Here is a 22,970-nt window from a genome sequence, read left to right on the forward strand (position 1 = left end):
AATAATCTAGGAGGTCCTAGAGGAATAGGGTCAGGGGGGAAGGGAGGCTATGGGGATAGTTTAGGGAGTCCTGGGGGAATGGGGTCAGGGGTTGAAGCTGGATATGAAGGTAGCTTGAAGAGTTCTAGAAGACTAGGGTCAGAGGGTAAGGGAGGTTATGGAAGTGGCTTAAGGGATGCTGGGGGAATAAGGTCTGGGTTTGAGGGAGGTTATGGGGGTGATGTGCAGTGTCCTAAAGGAATGGGGCCAGAGGGTAAGGGAGGTTATATAGGGGACTTAGAGGATCCTAGAGGGACGAGATCTGGTTTGGGGGCAGGATATAAGAATGGCTTAGGAGTTTCTCAGGGAATGGTGTTTGGAAAGGGTGATAGTTTCAGGAATAATTCACGCGGCCCCGGTATAACAGGAACAGAAGATGAAATAGGACATGGGGATGGATCCAGAGATCAAGGGACAATAAAATCTTGGGGAAAGAGCAGTTTGGGGGATAGGAGAGGAAGCCCAGGCAGAGTGGGTAATATTGGTGGATTTGGTCCTGGAGTCCTTGGAACAACTGGGTATAAAGAGGAAGGATGTGTTGAAGACAGGTTAGGGGGCTCAGGAGGAATGAAGTCTTGGGATGAGGATGGTTATGGTGAAGGATCTGGAGACTCAAAGGCTTTGAAAGCTGGTGGGAAAGCAGGTTATGGGCATAGCTCTGATGGAATGGAATCTGGTTTAGGAACAGAAGCTTCAATGGGACTAAAGTTGCAGAGGCCTGGGGGCAGCGGGAATTGTAGGGATGAGGTTAGAGGCTCTCATGCTATGGATTCCGGGGTGGGAGCTAGTTATTGTGATGATTCCAGGAGCTCCAAAGTAATGTCATCTGGAGATGGCACTGGTCCTGAGAGCCTAGGACCCCGTAAGTCAGGACAAGAGGCAAGTTATGGGGATAGATCAGGAATTCCAGGCCTTCTCCGAGCTAGAGGCAAAGAAGGGTATGATGAGAGGTCAAGAGGTTTCATGGTTCAGGAGTCAAATTATGAAGAAGGTTATGGAGAAGGTTTAGGATATCCTGGGAAAATGGGATTAGAAGGTAAGGCAGATAATAGAGGTGATTTAAGGGGTCCTGGAGGCACAGAAGCAAGTGGTGAAGCAGGTGATAAGAGTATTTTAGGGGGTTCTTGGGGAAGGGGAACAGCAGCTCAAGGAGGTTATAGAGATGACTTAGGTGATCATGAGAGAATGGGGTTACCAGGGAAAGAAAGTCATAGAAATCACTTAAAAGATTCCAGGAGAAAGCGGTCTGATGCTGAGGGGAATTATGGTGGTGGCCCAGGGAGTTCTGGAGCATTGGAGTCATCGGACAGACTAGGATATGGAGACAAGTCCAGAGGCAAAGGGGAAATAGAGCCTTGTCAGGGCAGAGGTCCAGGGCAGTCTGGGGTTGGAGCAGGCTATATGGATGACCCAGTGGGAGGCAAAGTAATGGGATCCATGAATGGGGCAGGTTATAGTTATGGGAATGACTCTAGGATTCCTGGAGGAATAGGGTCTGGGGCTGGCACAGCATATAGGTTTGGGGTCTCTGGGGTGATGGAATCTTGGGATGGGAGGGATTTCCTTCCTGGTCAGCCAAGTTCCAGAGATGGCTCTGGAGGCCCATGGGAATCAGGAGATCTACATTATGTAGGAGAGAGATCAGGAACTGGAGGGTGGCAAGGTGGTCAGGGCCTGCAGGAGTATCCAGGAAACAGAGAATTCCTTGGCAGAGAGGGATTGCCTGCAGACAGAGCTGCTGCTCTAGGTACTGAGCTTGGGAAAGATGGGAGCCTGGACACCAGAGGAAGTACAAAAAGAGAGCATGGAGACAGAACTGATGACCAAGGAGGATTGGAATATCAGGGAAATGGGAAATCACTGGGTGGCCCAGGGACAGGAAGAGGATCGCAGAACTCAAATATTTCAGGTTGGGGTCAGGATACACACCCCAGACAGGGAGAAGAGAACATTTATGCTAGAGCAGAAAGCCAGGGGTTAGGGGATACTCAGGCAGGAGGCAAGAAGAGCCTAGAGCCAAGTCATAGTGGAGTAAGTGCCAAGAACAGATACCAAGGCTCAGGGGTACAGGGTACCCTTGAGGCAAAAGATACCACCACTAGTGGGATCCAGGATGTTCTGAATGGAACAGGGGGTTATGATTCCTGTGATGGCAGGAAGTTTGCGCCAGGCCAAGCAGGAGTTGGCAGATGGAGTGAGGCAGGATCCCTGGGTGGCAGAGGGGAAGCCTCTGGAGGTTCAAAGGACTCAGGTGTGCTGGGGGGAAAGGATTCTAGTCAATGGAGAGATGGTCTTGCTAATGGAGTTCAACAGTTAGGGATGGAAGGAGCTTTGAAAGGCCAAGATGGAAGGAAAAGCTATGGGGACAAGTCAGGGGGAAGCAGGGATCCAGGGTCTATGTTGGGCATAGGGCTAGGGTTGGATGGCAAAGGTCTATCAGGAACCAGAGGGGATCTGAAGTCTCTGGATGGTGAAAATATTAGGCCAGAAGGTCCAGGGTCCCTGGAGAATAATGAGAGGAGGGAGGGGGGAGGGACCTCCACATGTACCTGGGGAGGAAAGACTAGGACAGGAACTAAAGATGTTGATGGATCAGAGGGGCAGGAGTCCCAGGTATGGAATGGGTCACAGAGTGGGTTAGGAGCTAGGAGAGGAATTCCAGACAGACGGAAGTCTGGGGAAGGAAGGGTTTGGGGTTCAAGATATGGAACCGAGAGCACAAGGCTCCCAGGAGAACCTCAGAAAGGAGACTGGAGCAGGGATTCCATGGGCCATGAGGGCAACAGGAAAGATGGTTTGGACAGAATTTCAACTTCCCAAAGGCCAAGATACAGAAACAAGCAAGGCATAGGCAATTTCTTTGAGCAAGCCCAAGGTAAGTCTGCCAGCTGGCCACCCATAGGGGTGGAGGTTGACTTCTAAGGAGAGACCTTTTGGGTTACTGGGAATCAGGATGTCGTTTTCAGCTCAGTTTGGAGAGAGTTCTAGTCTACCCTTTCACTGTCAGTGATCAAATGAATTGATTTTTCAAATAAAGGGAAGATTCTTCCCTGATCCTCTTGTCCCTCATGTAGTGGGATCCTGACTTTAAAGTGCTTTAAGCTAATCTTTGATATGAATGCATTCCAATCCTCTGTCACCTAAACCATTTGATGACAACCCCCTCCCCCCATCTGTGAGTTATTCTTCATCTCATTGCCTTTTATTAATTTAGCTGAATGAGTCCTCCAAAATTCTCTCCTCTTACTTTTACTGTCCCCTAGTCTAAGAAACTGGCAGCTTGGTTTCTGCCCTGTGGTCTCTGCTGGTAACATCGCTACCAGAAATCTTCAGATGTTCCCAGCAGGGATTGTAGTCAGTCTTCCAGATGGTAGACATTGAAACTGGGAAATGACTGGGCCATAGGGCACTCTCCCCCCTGCCCAGCTTTGTGCCTGGCTCTTGCTCTGTGCCTCAGGACCTTCCCTTGTGTGTCTAGGACCATCAGGTCGCTTTTCCCAGGGACTAGCTGACATGGTAGCCAAGAAAGGTGAAGAAGCTGTGCTCTCTTGTACCCTCACCAGTGACCTGGTACCTGGTTCCTGGTTCAAGGATGGAGTGAAGGTACCTGTCCCCTTATACCTCAATGGTACAAAAAAGACAGATTGGGGAGGGAAAGAAAGTTTCACCTTCTGAAAACATTCTTTAAAGAAGCAATGGTGTAGGAGTAGTAGGAGAATGTAATGTTAATGGGATTTAAGATCTTCCCTGCCCATTAATAGGCGTCATGTGGATCCCATTAAGGGAAGCTTGATTAGGGAAGGCTTGTTTTGTAGGAAGGTCCACACCTTTTAGTAATTGCTGTTACTGGACTATGAGGCCTGTGGTGCCCTAGGGCTCTAAAAAGGGTGTGTGTGTGTACTCTGAGGTTAGCATTTTGCTTTGGGGCTCACTCATTGGAAGAGTGTTCTTGTTATTTGAACACATGAGACTCTGGGTAGCCATTAAGGAGCTCCCTGGCTTTGAAAAACCCAGATGTTGGTGCTTTTGTCTCTGGTGACTATGTATGTATTGCCTTGCTCAGAAAGCTGAATCTGTCTGTTGATCTGTGCTAATTTCTCAGACAGTTAGAAGCCCTGTCTATTGGTCTTTATTTCTCTGCTTTGTTCACATTTTCACTGAAGTTCAGGGTGCTGATTTTTCCCCTGAACTAGTGAATGTGATTAAAAAAGACTGTTGACCCCTTAAACAACTATCTTTCCTAGTAAAGCAGATCTGAGAACCTGTGCTAGCAGCCATCCTGGGGATACCAGGATTTGGAACCCCAGATTCTAGTCTTAGTCCTATCATTGGTTTCAAGACCTTGAGCAAATTCTCTTTTTCTTTTGGGGCCTCAAGGTCTGCTCTGTAAAATGAAGGTGTTAGATTAGATGATCACTAAAGTTTCTTTGCCTTGTAGGGAGTTTCTTGAATATGTTTTAAATGGGATTTTATTTGTAGTATTTAAATATTTACATATCAGGCAATGAAGGGAACTTCACTCGCTCACACATATGGGACTGGGACAGCTGGTTAGGGGGTGGGGACCAGATGTAGTGTGATTTTCTCCTACTGTGATTCTTGCTACCAGCTCACTGCCCAAGATGGGGTCATCTTTGAGCAAGACGGCCCGAACTACAGACTCCGAATACCCCAAGCACAGGAGGCCCAGGCTGGAAAATACATGTTTGTAGCTGGGGATCACAAGAGTGAGGCCACTCTGACCATCCGAGGTGAGGCCCCACTCCCATCTGTTTACCCTTGCCCAGGTTGCTATCAGACTAAAAACCAAGACCAAAAACCCAGCAGAACTCATCTTAGTTGACTTTAATAATGGATTATCTTTGGCTGGTGTTCAATTCCAAAGGTGCCCCCTAATATGCCCCAGCCTTCTCCTAGGTGCCTTCCTCCTCTCGATCAAAGTATGGGCTCAGATAATGTAGACCTTACAGATGTCTTTTAAAATTATCCAGAACTTACATGACTAATATGAAAATGTATTTAATAGAAATGTATGTATAGAACCCATATCAGATTGCAAACTGTCTTGGGGAGGGAGGGGGAGAAAATGTAAAATTTATGGAAGTGAATGTTGAAAATTAAAAATAAATAATTTAATTTAAAAAAATATCCTAAACTGAAACAAAAGGAAAAATCTGTGACCATCCCCTGCCAACCCTCAAATCATACAATGTATGGAAGTAAATATATGCAAATGTTTGTAAATATACAGAAGTAGCTTGGATTATCTGCTTTTTGGGGATTATCCACCTCACTATTCTGTTGACATGAATAATTGAGAGTTGACTATTGAATGATGGAGAGCTGGCTTTGGAGTCATAGAACTTGAGTTTGAATCCTAGTTCTATCACCACTCTTGTAGCCTTGGACAAAGCGTTTTATCTTTCTTGGTCTCAGTTTCCTGATTTGTAAAATGGGGGGAGGAGGGTGTTGGACTATCAGAGTGTGCTCATAAATGTTTAACAACTGACTCTCCAAAAAAAAAATCTATCCATGACACACTTTTAAGTTTAATCTGCATCATTCATATTTTCTCCATCACTTTATTAAGTCTAGACAATCAACAACAACAATAAATCAAGCCCTGATGTGTAGCATTTACAGATTACTGAGATGTAAATACTTACAATGAAAATTTAGCAAGAAGTTAGCAGGCTCCAGCATACCACCAGACTAAATGACTTCAAAGACCTCTTTCAAGTCAGTATCTACAAATCTAAACCCAGATCTGGGCTTCTCTCATTCAAAGGGTTAGTTGTTGAGCTGGTTATCACAAATACTTGGGCCCTTAGACCATCTTAAGTGTTCTAAACCTTCTTTAGAATAGCACCAAATATTTGGGCCCCTTATCACAAATATTTGGACCCATAGTCCATCTCACATGTTCTAAACCTTTTATTAGAATAGCACCAAACTCCTGCTCAGCTGGAAAAAGAATTCTGCTTTTAAAATCCTTCCAGTAAAGGCAAGTCAGGACTCAGTTTCTCTAAATGTAAAATGCATGTTTCCCTAGATGAGCCTCTAAATCCCCTTCCAGCTTCCACTCCTTTTATCGAATCATTTCTTAACTTTCTCTAGTCTATTTTCTCATATCCTACCTGTCTAGCTTCAATTCTTCATGCTGAAGCCAAAGCCCATTTATTTATCTCTTTTGTTCCTCAGAGGTCAGCAGACCTCTGCTTATTGTGATAATCCTTATTGTCTTTCCCTAACCCCCATCCTGTGGCTCCTGCTCCCTTTCTATAACAGAACAGTCCCCACAACCCATATTTACATAGTTCTTTAGGCTCTGCAAAAGGCTTTGCTCACAACACCCTGTGAAATAGAACATTGCCTCCTTCTTCCCAGGCCTTATTTCCCTGCCCAGAGCTGTGCCCAGGACCTAGGCTCATTTCTGAATTAATTCCTTGTCCCACTTTGTTTAGATCCCCCAACCATTGCTCAGGATATGCTGGAGAAACTGAAGGAGCCATTGGTGGTCAAGGCAGGGAAGGCTGTTACAGTGAAGATCCCGTTTTCAGGAGAGTCTCCTGTTCAAGCTTCCTGGAGGAAAGATGGGGAAGAAGTGAAGGGAGGCAACAGGGGAGCCCAGCTGGACCAGGGGGACAACTTCACTCGCCTGTGTCTCCCCAGCGCTAGTCGCAAGGACAGTGGGCAGTACAACGTGCAGCTGAGGAATGCAGGGGGCTCAGTGGATGCTCGACTCACCCTGGAGGTCATAGGTGCCAGACCCAGCTCTCTCTTCTGGCCAGGGTCCCCAAGGGGTTGTTTAGGTGGCCTTGGTTTAGTCTTAGTCAGAGAGAGGGGACTTTAGATTATATTATGGGGCTTTGACAGACATCTGGGCCATGGATTTGAAGCGACAGGATCTGGGTTCAAATCCTACCCTGTGAATGATTTCCAAAGTCCTTTCCAGTTCTAGAGCCTATGAATGAGTATTTCCTGTTCTCCCATTCATTTTATCGTCCAAACTTTACCTTTTCCCCCAAACCCAACTCCAGTTTCTGTTCTTTCCCCTCCAGAGGACTCTCCTGTCCTCTTCTGGTTAGGTTGGTCTAGCCTAGAAGAAGGATGGGTTGAGCATCACCTGGGTGGAGCCCTGGGTGCTCTGACCCAGCTTATGTGAGTGTAGTAGGCAGTAAGTAATGCAACTGGGCCCAAAGATAAGATTGAGGATTAAAGTCTCTGGACCAGAACAGGCCAATTCCCATACCATTCATGCCAGAGAAGCTCCTGGGAGGAGAAGCTCCCTTGAGGGGCACCTGGCTCTGCTAGGGGCCTGGCAGCCCCACCCTTAGCACTTGGCTAATCTTGGAAGCATCGCGTAATAGGAATTCTGGACTCAGAGTCAGAGTCCCTGGGCTCGAATCCCAGCCTTACCACCTTTATGACCCTGGGTGAGTTGTTTGACCTTCTCTGGGTCTTAATTTCCTTATCTCTAAATTAGGAAGGTTAAACTTAGATGGTGCTAGGGTCCCTTCTAGCCCTAAATTCTATGAAAATGCTTACTCCTTCACTAGCCACTTGGCAGCATCCTCTGGGATAGGCTAATCCTGGAAGGAAAGTCAGGGTGAAGTCATTGTTAGCCTGTTTACTGCAGTGGAAAAGACCCCCCAGAACAAGCCCTCTCCAGACATACATATATACATACATACATGCTTCATTAACCACTCCTGTTCCCTTTGGCCCCCAGACAAGCCCCAGCACCCACAGGGCCCTCTGAAGGTCCAGTACTGTCGGGGGGCGGGCATCAACCTGAGCTGGCAGCCTCCGAAGGATGATGGGGGCCGAGCTGTGCTGACCTATGTGGTGGAAAGGCAGCAGGCTGGTAGGACCACGTGGCTGAAGCTTGGTGAGACCCCTGGAAATGTCACCACCTTCTCTGATACCCGAGTGGAGGAAGGAAAGAAATATACCTTCCGAGTGCGGGCAGTGACCTCAGAGGGTTCTGGAGAGGCACTCATGTCAGAGGAGCTGCAAGTGGCTTCTGAAGGTGAGTGGGATTGTGGGGAAAGTCTGGGAGGAAACCACCCTGAAATCCCAGCCAGGACAAAGCCAGGGATGTTGGGAACTGTAGCTTCCCCTTGGAGAAGTCAGCAAGTGCCCTTGAAATTCTGAGATAGGGAGTTTGACCAGATGATCTGGGGAAGTGTTTTCCATTGTTTCCATTTCTGATCCTAGCTTTCTTTTATCTGTCACCTAGATTGTTTTTGGTGTCAGAAAAGGTCTAAGAGCCATCCTAACTCTAAAGTGATGAGTTCATGACCCTATGACCTGGGTCCAGGTCCTTCTTCTACTTACCTGTGTGACCCTAGTGATCCTTAATCCTTCAGCTTGTTTTGTCCTCTGAGGGCCTTTTGTCCTCTAAAGGACCCTTGAGGTCCCTTCCAGATCTTGGTCCATGACAATCTCTGATACATGCTGGCCCTGTGGTCAAGTCACTTACCATCCTATTACCCCAGGCAACTAAGACTGTAGTGCCAGCCTGCATTGGTAGGAGTTAACTCCCCAGGCACTTCCTAAGTGAATGAAATCACCTGTGGGACAGGTGGCAGGTAATTACTTGGTCCTTTGCTCTGGAAGTGCGAGAGACTCTGAGTGGGTTGCCTTCATTGTTGGTGTCTCTGAGTTCTAGTCCAGGAAACACCAGACTCCAACCTCCATCCAATTTCCACTGGCCTGGGGATTTTATTCTGCAGAGGTCAAGAAAACTTGCTGTTGACACAAAGGTCTCAGGGACCACATTAGGGCTACCAGTCCATCTCTGTCTCCATCCAGGGTAGGGTGACCTCCCCACAAGCAGCCTGGGCACATATGCTCCAAAAGGCAGGACTCTGGGCATGGTGCAATTTCCTCCCTACCCCAAGGGGGAAAAAAAGCAATCAGTGTAAATGCTCTCTATATGCCTTTTTTTGTTGTTGGAGGGGCATTGGGGTTAAGTGACTTGCCCAAGGTCACATGGCTAGTGTTAAGTGTCTGAGGCTGGATTTGAACTCAGGTCTTCCTAACTCCAGGGCCAGTGCTCTATTCCCTGTGCCACCTAGCTGCCCCTCCCTATATTCTTTTGAGAATAGTCTGACCCCTTATATGCCTTTACATTGCCCCTTGATTTTTCTCATAGCTCGTCCTAGACCCCCTCCAGCTCCAACCATTACATCTGCTACCAGCCAGGGTATCACTCTGACATGGACAGCACCCAAGGGCCCAGGGAGCACTCACCTCCTTGGCTACTTGATTGAGAAGAGGAAGAAGGGAAGCAATGCCTGGACAGCTGTCAATGACCAGCCTGTTTCTGGTGAGCAAGCGTGAGTGGGGGAACAGGGGAATACAGGGGGTTAGGTGGCAGAAGTAGGCAGAAGAATGGGGGACCGCTGGACCCTGGCACCAAGTCCCTGGGCCCAACCAAGTTGCCAATGAGCAAGGCAATACTTGGCTTTCATTCCTGTATTCAACTCTGGGTCTGGGGATCCAGGCCCAGGCCAATGCAGTTCCCAAGAATTCAGCAAAACTGCATCCCTTCACCTCCTACCTTCTCAGTTCTACTGATTGTTGTTTTCCGCTTAGGTCACCACGATTTAGTAGAAAGATCCTAAGGTATTTTAGAATGACAGCTGATCTTAGAGATCGTCTCCTCTAACATGCTCATTTTACAGAGGGGGAGCCTGAGGCCCAGGAAAGCACAAGGACTTGCTCACCCTCACATAGCTAGATGGTGGAGGGGCTAAGATTCAATTCAAAATTCTCTGACACCACAATGTGATTGATAGTCACAGCAACGTGGTTCTCATATCACTAGATATTAGTTCTAATATCACTAACTTTCTGCAGTACCTCAAGCAAATTACTTACCTTTTTTGAGCCTCAGTTTTCTTATTTATAAAATGGAGGAATTCCTCTTCCCCTACTGTCCTTATAGGGATATGACAGAAAGAAAGAAAGAACATCCAAAGAGCTTAAGAGATAAAATACTTTATATTATACAATACCCACACACATACATACATACATGCATATATGTGTGTGTCTTATTTTCTATATGTGTGCATATATACATACATATAGCTATTGTTCAGTTGTTCATGTCTGACTCTTTGGGACCCCATCATGGGGTTTTCTTGGCAAAGATATTGAAGTAATTTGCCATTTCCTTCTCCAATATACACACATACACATACCTATACATATACACTTTATTTTACATTTGTATATACATAATTATAAATATATACTTTTAGACACACACATATCCATGCTTAATTATACATATATATAATTTATTTTATTTACACATATACATGCTTTATTATATATATATATATATGTTATATGGACATATACTTTATTTTATATACACATAGGCATAATTTATATATATATATATACTTAATTATATATCCATACTTTCTTATATATTCATATAATACATATTTCTTCCTCATTGAAAAAATGGAAGGATTGAACTCAATGGTTCTAAGCCCCAGGCAACCTTGTCTGGATTTACTGTTGCCATGATCTTTGTGGTCCAAAGGACTCTAGCTACCATGAGGTTCTTGCTATGGGTTTAGCCAATCAATGAAATGGGTGGGGGCATAGTAGGATTACCCACCTAGGATGCTTTCTAGGGGACCGAGGCTCAGACTGACTGCAGCATTCCTGGGACTAACTGAAGTATGGGGATGTTCACAGAGAGGAAATGGACAGTAACAGACATACTGAAGGGCTGCCAATATGAGTTCCGAGTGACTGCTGTGGGGGCCTCTGGCCCTGGTGAGCCTGGACCCCCATCAGATGCTGTTTTTGCTCGAGACCCCATGAGTAAGTACAAAAGCCAACCCTGGGCAGTTCTGGGACCAATGGGGAGAAAATGAGAAGTCATCAATCAGGTAATATAGGGGAAATCAAAGTTCAGGAAAAGACATGAAGTCCAAAGGTCAGGAGCACCATGTTCTTTGGGACTGAGCATATGGATGGAACATAAAGAGTCCTGTAAACAGAGCAAGAACAGGAACAGAGTGTAGACCCCTCAGACTAGGAGGTCCTCCTTCTTCCTCATCCCCCTGCCCCCCAGCCTCTACACAGGACAGACCCCTAATCCAGCCCACTCAGATGGCACAACTTGCACAGCCTTGTAAATGGTCACTTACTATGGAGAGAAATTAACTGGATCTGTGAGATGCAGAGGGAGAGTGTGCTCTCACCCCCCAGTGAGGAACCACTGCAGGGATGCACATTTCTGATAAGCTCTTGGTAAATTTCTCAGATTTTAAGCAGCTGCAGGGAAGTTACTGTGCCTCATTTGCCCTTCTATCTTCTAGAAAGGCCCATACAGTTCAGAGTAGGTATACAACAGGTACTCAGTCATTGTTTGAATGAATGGACATGAGTGAGTGACTGAAATGGGCGAATGATCCCCAGAGAAGGGTATTCTGTAATTGATAGATTTGTCTGCTTATTCATTCATCTATTCATTTTCTATTTATCTATTCAACTATCCATTCATTTATTCATTAATCAATTGATTAATTAGGTGTTGTCTGAGCCTGACATTTAGGAGAGGCAGAGTGTGGAATGGAGGAGAGAGGCAAATTCAGCCATTCAATTCAGCAAATGTTATTGAACGCTACTGTGTGAATGGCAGGAAGCATTGCCAGATAGTTAAACTTGGGAGTCATGACGATTTTGGTTCAGGTCCTGCCTCTGATGCATATTGGCATAGGCCAGTCACAGTGCCTGTGGCACAGGCACATCTCTAAGAATGCAACTTACTGGTGCCACTCCACGTGGGTGGAGAGAGCTTCCACACTGGGAGATCCCCCACCCGGATAAAATTGTGGGTTCAGGAATCACCAAAATATGAAAGTGAATGTGTAGGCAAAAAAGATAGACTTCCTTGCATATTGTTCAAGTGTCTAACATAAGTCATAAACTTCTTAGTCTTCATTACACATGTACCTATTGGGGTAGTGGTGGTGGGAATGGAGAGGAGCATGTATTGGTGCAGTATTCAGGACTGTAAATCTCTTAGTCCATTTGAATAAAACCATTAAGAGACTATGGCTCTGGAACAGGTATTTAGGATACAGACTAAAGAACAGCAATGGATACCACAGGGATGTCAATATGAATTCTGAATGACAGTTGTGAGGAACTCAGGACCTCATGAATACTGACCCAGTCTCCAGAAAGTTTTTTATTTATTTATTTTTTAAGGCAATTGGGGTTAAGTAACTTGCCCAAGGTTACACAGGCAGTTTTTTTGTGTGGGTGTTAAGTATCTGAGGCCGGAACCGATCCCGGGTCCTTCTGACTTCGGGGCCGTCACTCTTACTCACTGCGTCACCTAGCCACTCCTTTTTTTTATTTTTAAAAAACTTTTAAAACATTTTATTTTTAGTTGAAATTCTCTCCCTCCCTCCACTCCATCTCCTACCCATTGAGAAGGCAAGATATACTATACGATATGATATGATACCATGCCATTTCATGCCATGCCATGCCATGCCATACCATACCATACCTTACCATACCATTCCATTCCATACTATACCATTCCATTCCATACAATATCATTCCATTCTATACCCTACTCTACCCTACCCTACTCTACTCTACGTATGAAGTCATGCAAAGCTTATTTCCACATTAGCCATTTTTTGAAAAATAAAAAGCAAGAAAAATAGAGGAAATGAAAACTAAATATGCACTCAGAGTTCATCAGTGCTCTTTCTGGAGGGGGACAGCATTTTTTTTAAAAGCATGAATCCTTTGGAATGTCATGGATGATTGTATTGATCAGAGTAGCCAAGTATCTCACAAGCTGATTATACTATTGCATGTGTATATGTTACTGTGTACAATGTTTTCCCAGGGAGTTTAGACATAATGAGAAATCAGCTGAAATCTATAGTGACTCCAGACAGATTCTATGGGGAAATCATGTGGGTCAGAGGCTATGCAGCCAGGTTGGAGAAAGGGTGGGCTGAGTTTGAATGAGGTTACCTTAAACAACGATGGAGCAAATTGTGGAATGGAGGAGGGAGCCTGTTCTAGGCATGTGCTTCTATAGAGCATAGAAGAGTCAATGGAGAACTACTGACTTCCTATAGGGAAGTATATAGTATAGAGTCCCTGTACTTTATTAAAAAAAAAAGCCTAGTACACTCCCTTTGGAAGGAGGTGACTCTGTTTCCAACCCTGGAAGATGAAGTCCCCATTGTATCCTTCCAGGACCACCTGGCCCTGTTCGGGATCTCCAAGTGACTGACACATCCCATGCCAGCATCACGTTGAACTGGGCCAGACCAGATGACCAGGGTGGGGATGAAGTCCAGGGCTATCTGGTGGAGCTTAGGAGCTTAGACAGTGTCCAGTGGAGCCGCTGCCATCCTGGCACTGTGAGTGGCACCACCTACACTGTCAAGGGGCTCCGGCCACAGGAGGCCTACTTCCTGAGGGTAACAGCTGTCAACGATGGGGGTCAGAGCCAGCCCACCACTCTGGACACCTGCATCCAGGCCATGCCTGCATCTGGTGAGTATCAGGTCATCTCTCCCTTCCATTTTCTACCCCCCACTCATGTGTTACTCAAAGAGCATCCCTGCCTACATTCACTGGCATTTGTTATACCTGACCTCCCAGACACCAGCTAATCTTCATATTATTTCATATACAATGTTGAGTTTGGCCAAATCATTTCACTTCCCTGGGTCTTAGTTTCCTTATCTATAAAATGAGGGGGTCAAAGAAGCATATTTTTTGAATCTCAGAACCTTGGTGTTTTCTGAAAGGTGAATGGGCTTCCATGAGAAATTGTTGATGCCAGGTAGTTATCTAGAAGGTGCTGTCCCTTCTCCCAGCTCATACTCAAGGGCCTCTGACTTGAGGAGGCTATACCAGACCTCAGGATTCCTTCCTCTCTCTCATCTCAACTGACTCTCACCTCAGGTTAGGTTGGACTGGGGTCTACAAGGGGAAGTCACAAGCTAGAGGAGAGATAACATTTCCCCCAAAACTCATGGATATCTATCCACTGTAGGAACCACACAACTAACTCTGTTTCCCTATCTCCCTCTCCCTTAACATTTCTCTTTCAACCAATTTCTTCTCTGGGTCCTCTTCCTCCTCCTTCACCCAATATTTTTCTACTGGTCCCTGTACCTTTTCACCTCACTCCTCCCCAAACCCCTAAACCCCCCCCCCCAATTTTCCCAGCTCTGGGATTTTTTTTGGAGGGCAATTGGGGTTAAGTGACTCGTCCAAGGTCACACGGCTAGTTTTTGTGTTAAGTGTCTGAGGTCACATTTGAACTCAGGTCCTCCTGATGCCAGGCCCAGTGCTCTATTCACCACGCCGCCTAGCGGCCCCACCTTTTTTTTATTTCTTGGTGTTTATACCTGTGGCTGAATTGACTGAACCTGAAGAAAATGACAGGTTGGGTTCCTAGTTAGGAAGAGTCATGTGGGCTGACATTCACTTGCCCTTTAGACTTTCTCCCTTTATTCTAAGGCAGAGGTTGAGGGCAGGGGGCCATGAGTAGAAGAGAGGGAGAGAGATGACCAAGGCTGTCTGCTTTCCAGTCTCTCCCAAGTTCCTCATGGATACTACCACCACAGACTGTGTGGCCGTCAAGTCTGGGGACATGGTCCGAGTTCCTGTTTCCTTTGAGGTGAGTCCTCCCTTGTGTAAGGGGGATCAGAACTGGGAGCAGGGAGTTAGTACCCCATCATGGAAGCCTTGGATTTTTCAGCCTTCTTCCCTAGTGCTCAGGAGATGGACAAGAAACAAGGCTACATTTTGTTAAGGAGTGTCATGAGTGAAATTTAACAAAAAGACAAACTAACGTACCTTCTCTGAGCATGATATCATTTTATTAATAAAGCACTACTTGCCAAGAAATGGGTCAATGGATTGCCTCCATTTATTACAAAGACTGAGCGAAAGGATAGTTCCCTTTCCATAGGTTTTGGGTAACACAGAAGAAAGAACAGAACAGAGTGACATCATGTGGTTGAGGGAATCATGATTGGTCATGTAGCTGGAAGTGTGGGGAGCAATATGATTGGTTGGAAGTTGGGAATAAGGGGCTAGCAACAACCCCTGCCTTCTCTTCTGTGACTAAGATGTGTTCATTATTTGAGTCTATCTGCAAGATAGTGGCCAAGACGTCTTTGGATAGCAACCCAGACATCCTTGAAGAATAACTTGGTATTGTAGAGATTCTAGGTCCGATTCCCTTGTGTTCATCTGTGTACCCAAAGTTAGCGGAATTTCTCAAGCAAGAATAAAACAGTCATTAGCAGGAGAGCTGGAGTTCTAAACTTAACCCACTATAGACCAGCTGAATTCTCAACTAAGACCTCTTTTGCCAAATGGAGTTTCTAGGAGGAACCTCAGGGGCTGAGAGTACTTCCAATGGGAGAAGTAGCCCAGAGGTAGAAGGAGCTTTCAGGATGAGGAAGTTTCTATGATATAAAAGAGAAAGGCCTGTAGGGATGAATTAGGAATGGAGCCTAGAGACAAATGCTTTTCCAAACTCTTACTGCTTGTACCCCCAACTCTCCATTATTCCCATGAGTGAAAGTGGTCAGCATCATGGATAATCCAAACCCAGATTATCTTTGACATCCGATTGTGTGTGTAGGAATAAGGTTATGGATGAGCAAGATGACCAGATGATCAGTTCTTTAGAGAGATTTATCCTTCCCTTCTATCTTGGATACTTTAAAGCTTGCCTCTAAATGGGCAATGTGCTTCTACTTCCCTCTTCCTTGCTTCCTTGATTGTGACAATGTGCCTAAGATCACACAGAAAGCTGGAGGCATCCACAGAAGGCACCATGGGCATAGCTGAGCACAGTGATGGGAAAGGAACAGAGAAGGGGCTGTTCAGGGAAGCCAAACTCAAGCTGAAATGCTAAACCAAGGGGTGGGTTTGTGTGGGCTGTTCACAGGCTTTCCCCATGCCAGAGGTGATTTGGTTGAAAGATGGACTGCCCCTGTCCAAAAGAACAGTTACCACCATCAAAAATGGCCTCACTCAACTTCTAATTCCAGTGGCCAGCCTCTCAGATAGTGGCCTCTACACCGTGACGCTGAGGAGCCTACAAGGGAAAGAGGTGACCTACAGCTTTCTCGTTAGAGTGTCAGGTAAAGCAAGTCATTCTCCTTTCTTTTCCCCTTACACACTACCAGGAAGTATTGACTTGGACTGTGGGGCAGGGGTTGTACCTAAGGAACATACTTACCACTCATCACAGGGGAACAGAGATTCTAGCTGGTCAGTGGCCCCTCTACAGCACCTGAGCAATGAGAGATGGTCTCCCCACCAACTTCTCAAATATGAGAGATGGAGACAGGAGAGAGAGAGAAGGATTAGGGATTAGACCCCACTATTCCTAAGCTCTAAGAACCTCCCATAAGTTGTCCATCAGTCAGTCAATAAGCATTTATTATGTGCCTACTGTGTGCCAGGTACTATACTGAGTGCTGGGAATACAAAGAGATGCAATAAATAATTTCTTCCCTTCAAAATGCAAAACAAATATGTGCAAACAAGTTACATATAGGATCAATTGGAAATAATCGACAGAGAGGTGTTAGCATTAAGAGGGATTGGGAAAAGCTCTCCATTTTATATGCAATTTGAATGTTGAATTTAAGATGTCTGTTGGACATCTAGTTCATGAGGTCTTATAGACAGTTGGAATTTTGAGACTGGAGGTCAGCAGAAAGGTTAGGGATGGTAATTAAATCCATGGGATCTTGTAAGATCACCAAGTGAAGCAATATAATGGGAGAAGAGAGGACGGCCCAGGACAAAGCCCTGTGGGACACCTTTGGTTAATGGGTATGACTTGGCTGAGGATTCAGCAAAAGAGACTGAGGAATGGACTGATAGGTAGGAGAAGAAGCAGGAGAGAGCAAAATCCTGAAACCCTAGAGAGAAGAAAGTATCAAGGAGAAAAAGGTGATCAACATTGTCAAAGACTGTAGAAAGATAAAGGAGAATAAGGATTGAGAAAAGTCACTCAAATTCTCTCACACAACTTCATTGATCATCTTGGGCAAGTGGGCTGAGGACTATATAGACTCTATAAGTGACATAATCACAAAAATTTGTAAAGTGGGTAGCTGTAGGTGGCAACGAACATGACCCAATGAGTTGCACAAACCCAGTCTTTGCTTTTTTAGGAGTTTAGGAGTCAGAGAAGAAAGCTGACATAGAAACATAGCCAGCACACTGACATAATGCCATTATCTAATTAACTGAGAAGTAATCACTAAATAATGGATGCTTATTAATGCCTACTATGCCAGGCATATAGGAGACAAAACAGTTTCTGCCCTCTGGTTGCTGCAAATGGCATGTGGGGAGGTGGTGAACAGGGAAATAGATAAATGTAATACCAGATAAAAGGTGATAGAATAAAGGAGGGCTAGAAGGAAGGAGATTTGAGGAAGTCAAGAACATTGTCAGCTGTAAGGAGTAGGAAGAGGACTTGGGAAAAGCTTCATGGAGAAGATAGCATCTGAACTTGTTTTGAAAGAAGAGAATGGAAATGCATTCTAGAATTGGAGGCAGCCCTACTGCTTTTAAAAACTAGTCCATTTATTTGAAAGATTCAAGTGAATGAAAACAAATTTTTTTTCAGCAGAGTGAAAATTTTAGCCACATCCCTTGAGATAATTGGTGACTCCCTGCCCTGCCCCCTTCCAGGGGCATCACCCACTAAACTTGGGTTGGGTGATCACTGGGTTTTAGTTGATATCAAAATGCACCTATATTTCCTGGTCACATATTCCCTCTCTGAGGAGCAGGCTTATTAGCAGAGAAAAATGGTCTAAGATTTCAAATGTGCCCCACAAAATAAATAACCAGAGATGCTTACATATGGATTTTCTCCTCCTACAGCATCTCCTGCTGCCCCAGGGCCCATCCAGCTGGAGGAGAATGTCCCTGGGACAGTGACAGCAGTGTGGGAACCACCTCCAGATGATGGTCAGGGTGGTTCATTCTACTACACTGTGCTAACACGCTCCTCAGCCCACTCTGCCTGGCAGGAGGCAGGGGACCGGATCTACACCAATCGTTTCACTCTTGCTGGCATCCTCCCTGGCCACCAGTATTACTTCCGAGTTGTGGCTAAGAATGAGCAGGGGACCAGTGATCCCTCTGACACCATGGAGCCCTGGATCATCCCCAAGCAACGAGGTGAGAAGGTCTATCTGTGCCTTGGCCCTGGGGCGTCTTTCTAGAGAATCACTCTTGAAGAAGAGGAGAGAATTTATTTTCAGAAATAATATAAATGGGGGGACCCAGGCTGCAGGAGGTCTTGCCTATTGTTCTCATAACTTAGAAACATAGAATGTGCAAGCTGGAAGGGATCTTTGGGACCATTAAGGCCAGTTCCTTCATTTTACAAAAGAGAAAATTGTGACCCAAAGTGGAGAGGTGAGCTTGGACAAGGTTATACATTAAGTTAGTACTAAAGCAGAGACCAAAATCTGGGCTCCTGGATCCCTGACCATTGTACTACATAGTGCTGTAGGTTTCATAACCCAAGGGCTGTGAGAGAACTTGGAAGAAAGAATGCAGGAGAGGGGAGGGTGAGAACAGAGCTGAAGCCTAAGTCTAGGTGGTAGCCTGGGGTTGTTGACCACTTCTCCTCTTCATAGCCTACTTAACCATTTTTCTCCCACTCACCTCATTTTCGTATGCACTCACTCTCTCACTCACCAAACTGCTTCCTCCTTCATCTATCGACACACGCACTCTTGAGTGGCCTTATATCTGTCTCTCTTCACACATGACCCTTTGTATCTCTGTGGGTGAGAGTACGTGAGATGGGGTATGCTTGGTTTATCTGTGTCATCATCACACCTGGTTCAGAGTTGGAACAGAGAGTGAGTCTGGGGATGAGAAAAATTTGGGTTCATTTTTTTCTCTGGAAAAAAATGCTTTTATAGTCTAATAAATCTGGTTATTAAATACACATGCACGAGTGTGGTTGTGAGTGTACACACTGACATTAGGTAGTATGATGTAGTAGAAAGTGCTGAATTCAGAATCAGAAGACCTAGGTTCAAATCTGAGCTGGGCTATGAGGGTAAGATATATTGCCTCTCTGGAACTCAGTTTCCTCATCTGTAGAATGAGGGGATGAGGGAAGGTTACTTCTATCAATAAATCTATGCTCTCTGACTCCAGAGGGGAAAATCAAGGAGGCAAATTCAGATGGACAGAACCAAGGGTTGTGAGGGCATGGGGAGGGGTTGGATGAGAAGATGTCCCTTACAGCCCTTAATCTGGGATCCTACTATTGCCCATCATTTCTTCTTGAGCCTCTAGCCTCCCATTTTGTGTTATCATTGCAGATAAATTCATGGTGAAGACACCCAATTTCAAGGAGCCAAATCTGAGCCAGAAGCCCTATTTCCTGGTCAATCTACGGACGCACCTGCTGCCCGAAGGCTGTGAATGCTGCATGAGTTGTGCTGTGAAGGGAGAGCCTAGACCCAAAGTCACTTGGTTCAAGGATGACGAGAGCCTGGAAGGCAACCCCAATGTATATAGTACAGATGTGCTGGGTGTCTGCTCCTTGGTCATCCCCAGTGTCACTCCCAAGGACAGTGGCAAGTACAAGGCTGTGGCTGAGAACAGGCTGGGCCAGGCAGTCAGCACAGCTACCCTCATTGTTACAGGTAATAGTGACTTCCCTCTATGTTAGCCAGTCACTGACCAGCACTGACTGAATGCCCTGTGTGCATCTATCTCTCCTGGAAGCTTGCTTGGGGTGGGAGTGCCAGGGGGATCTAGAGGATGGAGGAAAGACAACCTTTGCCTTCATCAAGCCCCTGATCTGATGGGGAAAATGCCCCAGGGATCTCCCAATCTGATGTTTTATTTTATTTTTTTGGTGTGGTATGTTAGACCTAGGGTTAAAGATACCCAGTATTACCTTTTCTAATATTAACTTATTATAGAACCATAGGCAGGGTCCTTCAATTCTGGATGGGCTTGAGCTAGATCAGGGGTTTTTAGACTTTTGTGTATGCATCATAGACCCCTTCTTAGAATAATGGTTTTAAATGCACAAAATGAAATAAATAAGATTAAAATAAATATATTATTCTGGGCAGGTAGGTGGCACAGTGGACAGAGTGCTGGGCCTGGAATCAGGAAGATTCATCTTCATGAGTTCAAATACAGTCTCAGAAACTTACTAGCTGTGTGACCCTGGGCAAGTCACTTAGTCCTATTTGTCTCAGTTTCCTCATCTGTAAAATGAGCTGGAGAAGGAAATGGCAAAACAAGAAAATCCCAAATGGGGTCATGAAGAGTTAGACACAACTGAACAAGGACAAGAAGTAGTTCAGGGGTTCTTATCCTTTTTTGTATCACAGACCCCTTCCCAGCACAGTGTTTTTAATGCCCAAATTAAATAAATAAAAATATTATGTTACATCATATTATATCATGTTATAATATATTATAGTTATGTTATATGATTATAATATATTATATTCATTGTATTCCATCATATCACATTATATTATATCATGTCTCATATCTTATCATATAAAATTGAAATATAGTTACCATAATATTTTTAAAAACCAAGTTCATAGATCTCAGATTAAGAACCCCCAGACTAGATGATTTTCATTTCCATTCAAGCTCTAATGTTATCTGGTTCTATGAGATCATGTGCATAGGTGGCCTAGTGGATAAAGTGCTAGGCTTACAATCAGTGAGATATGAGTTCAAATCTTTCCTCAGACACTTACTAGTTGTGTGAGCTTGGACAAGTCATATAACCTCTATGTGCCTTAGTTTCTTCATCTGTAAAATGGGGATAATAATAGGACCTACCTTGGGGGGATTGTTATGAGGATCAAATGAGATAATGTATAAAGTGCTTTGCTACATTAAGGCCCCATGTCAGTGCTGGCTATTATAAAGCCACACATCAGTATTGTAGTGTGATGTCACTTTATAAAACAGCCCTCCTTGGTGTCAAGGTGAGGCTGCTGTGTTGGGAGCTATGTGCGATTGATGGGGTTAGTGAGGGGAGGCTTCCTGCAAGAAGTGGAGGTTTGAGCTGGGGTTAGTGGAGATCCACAAGAAGGATATCTCAAGCTGAGAGAATTGGCCTTACGTAGGAGTCATTGAGATGGGTCTGGGGACAACCTTGTCCTTTAGCTTGCTCAGCTAAAGGAGTTTGAAGAGAGAAGTCCCTGGGATGTAAACCCCATGAAATGTGGAAGGTGGCCAGGAATTTGGGGCTTTTGTGGGCTCTGCCTCAGCTTGTCTGTCCCTTCTTGAGGGTACGGCCTGTGTCTCAGTTCCTGTTTCTCCCTCTCTCCCAGAATCCTGCTTTTAGTGTGACTGGCACCATCATGGCCCTGTCCATTGCTGCAATGCAAAGAATGGATTCTCCCAAGGATCCGGTGCTCCCCATCATCCTGCATCCTGCTGGCTGCCACGGGCCCCTGGAATCTGTGGGGTGGGCAGCCCATAGAAGGCTGCATTGAGATATTCAGGCAGAGCAAAGGCGAACTTCCTGGGGAATCCTCAGTCCAGCAGGCCCATCAGCAGGGGGCCATAGAAGCTGTATAGATGAACACTTTTGGCACCAGCCCTCTCACCAAGGTTTGAAGAGAGCTACTTGCCATCTTGCCATGGCAGCAGACTCTCCCTACCCTCTTGCTTCAGTATTCATTCTTCATCCTTTGGTGAATGCTTTGTTTTCCCAACTGATTCACTCAGCCAGAAATAGCAAGAGTTGTGATTGGTACTACAGGAAAGCTAGGTCCAATGGATAGGGAGGATTTTTGTGTATCTTGTCATTAAATTACTAGTATGAAATAGCTATAAAGTGGATGCAAATCAATTTGGGATGGAGTTGGGGAGAGTTACACACACACACACAGACACACCCACACACAAGCCTCTCAGGCCAGACCCTTTCTCTGGGCCCCAAATGCCATGCCCATCCTTAGTCACTACAGAGATATTGAGTCTCTTACCTGGCAAAAAAAGAGAGAAAACTAGACTTAAAAAAGCCAATCAAAATTGGTTATTTGCCATGTGCCACGGGAGCAACAAAAAGACAGATATGATCTCCGCCCTCAAAGATTTGATGGTGTAGGTTTAGTTTGAGAAGCAAGACACAAATACAATGAAAAGTTAAAAGTGATACCAAATGATTCTTAGGAAAAATACTTCTCTCTAGAGGTTCAGAAAGGGGAGAGATCACTGTGAGTTCAAGAACTCCATGAACAACTTGGTGTAGGAAGTGGAACTTACACTGGACATTGAAAGATTGACAGGGTTCAAACGAGCAGAAAGTGGGTATGGCAGGACCTCTTCTCTAGCAGAAAGGCCTGAGCCTACATAGTTCAGGGATAGATAAGAACAAGCTAAAAGGTTCTTTGGGAAGAGCTTGCCTTCTCCCTTGGCAGATTCCCTCAATACCTCTGTCCTAAACATGGAGATCTGAGATGACCTCTCTGGGGAGGTCCCCAGGAAGGGCCATACCAAGGCCACCCAGGTTGTTTTTTTTTTTTTCAGGGCATATAAAGTTGGAGGCAAGGAAGGGAAAATATTTCCATTCTTTTAAAAAAAAAGTAATTAATTAATTTTTAGTTTTCAACATTTACTTTTATAAGATTTTGAGTTCTAATTTTCCCCCCTTCTTCCTCTCTTCCCTTCCCAAGATGGCATGCAATCTGATGTAGGATAAACAAGTGCAATCATATTAAGCATATTTCCACGTTAGTAATGTTCTAAAGAAGAATCAGAACCTAAGGGAAAAACCATGAGAAAGAAAAAAGAGAGAGAGAAAATAGTATTCTTTGATCTGCATTCAGACTTCTACTATTAGTTCTTTC

General features: G+C 45.0%; 1 protein-coding gene across 1 annotated transcript in view; it reads left to right on the top strand.

The window, feature by feature from the left end:
• The window catches only part of IGFN1 (immunoglobulin like and fibronectin type III domain containing 1), an 89,050-nt gene extending 67,590 nt beyond the window's left edge, over positions 1–21,460 (top strand). Inside the window, exons 13-24 of the mRNA XM_069074760.1 lie at positions 3,518–3,642; positions 4,649–4,790; positions 6,504–6,800; positions 7,772–8,071; positions 9,200–9,373; positions 10,765–10,893; positions 13,306–13,608; positions 14,655–14,743; positions 16,028–16,223; positions 17,989–18,288; positions 19,452–19,778; positions 21,447–21,460. Of these exons, the coding sequence (XP_068930861.1) occupies positions 3,518–3,642; positions 4,649–4,790; positions 6,504–6,800; positions 7,772–8,071; positions 9,200–9,373; positions 10,765–10,893; positions 13,306–13,608; positions 14,655–14,743; positions 16,028–16,223; positions 17,989–18,288; positions 19,452–19,778; positions 21,447–21,460 (2,396 nt within the window). The remainder of the gene's footprint in view (positions 1–3,517; positions 3,643–4,648; positions 4,791–6,503; positions 6,801–7,771; positions 8,072–9,199; positions 9,374–10,764; positions 10,894–13,305; positions 13,609–14,654; positions 14,744–16,027; positions 16,224–17,988; positions 18,289–19,451; positions 19,779–21,446) is intronic.
• The last annotated feature ends 1,510 nt before the right edge of the window (positions 21,461–22,970 follow it).

Source organism: Petaurus breviceps, unplaced genomic scaffold (assembly GCF_028583685.1).
Source record: "Petaurus breviceps papuanus isolate PSGF00001 unplaced genomic scaffold, PetGlider_PUasm1.0 90895, whole genome shotgun sequence".
Classification (NCBI taxonomy): Eukaryota; Metazoa; Chordata; class Mammalia; order Diprotodontia; family Petauridae; genus Petaurus; species Petaurus breviceps.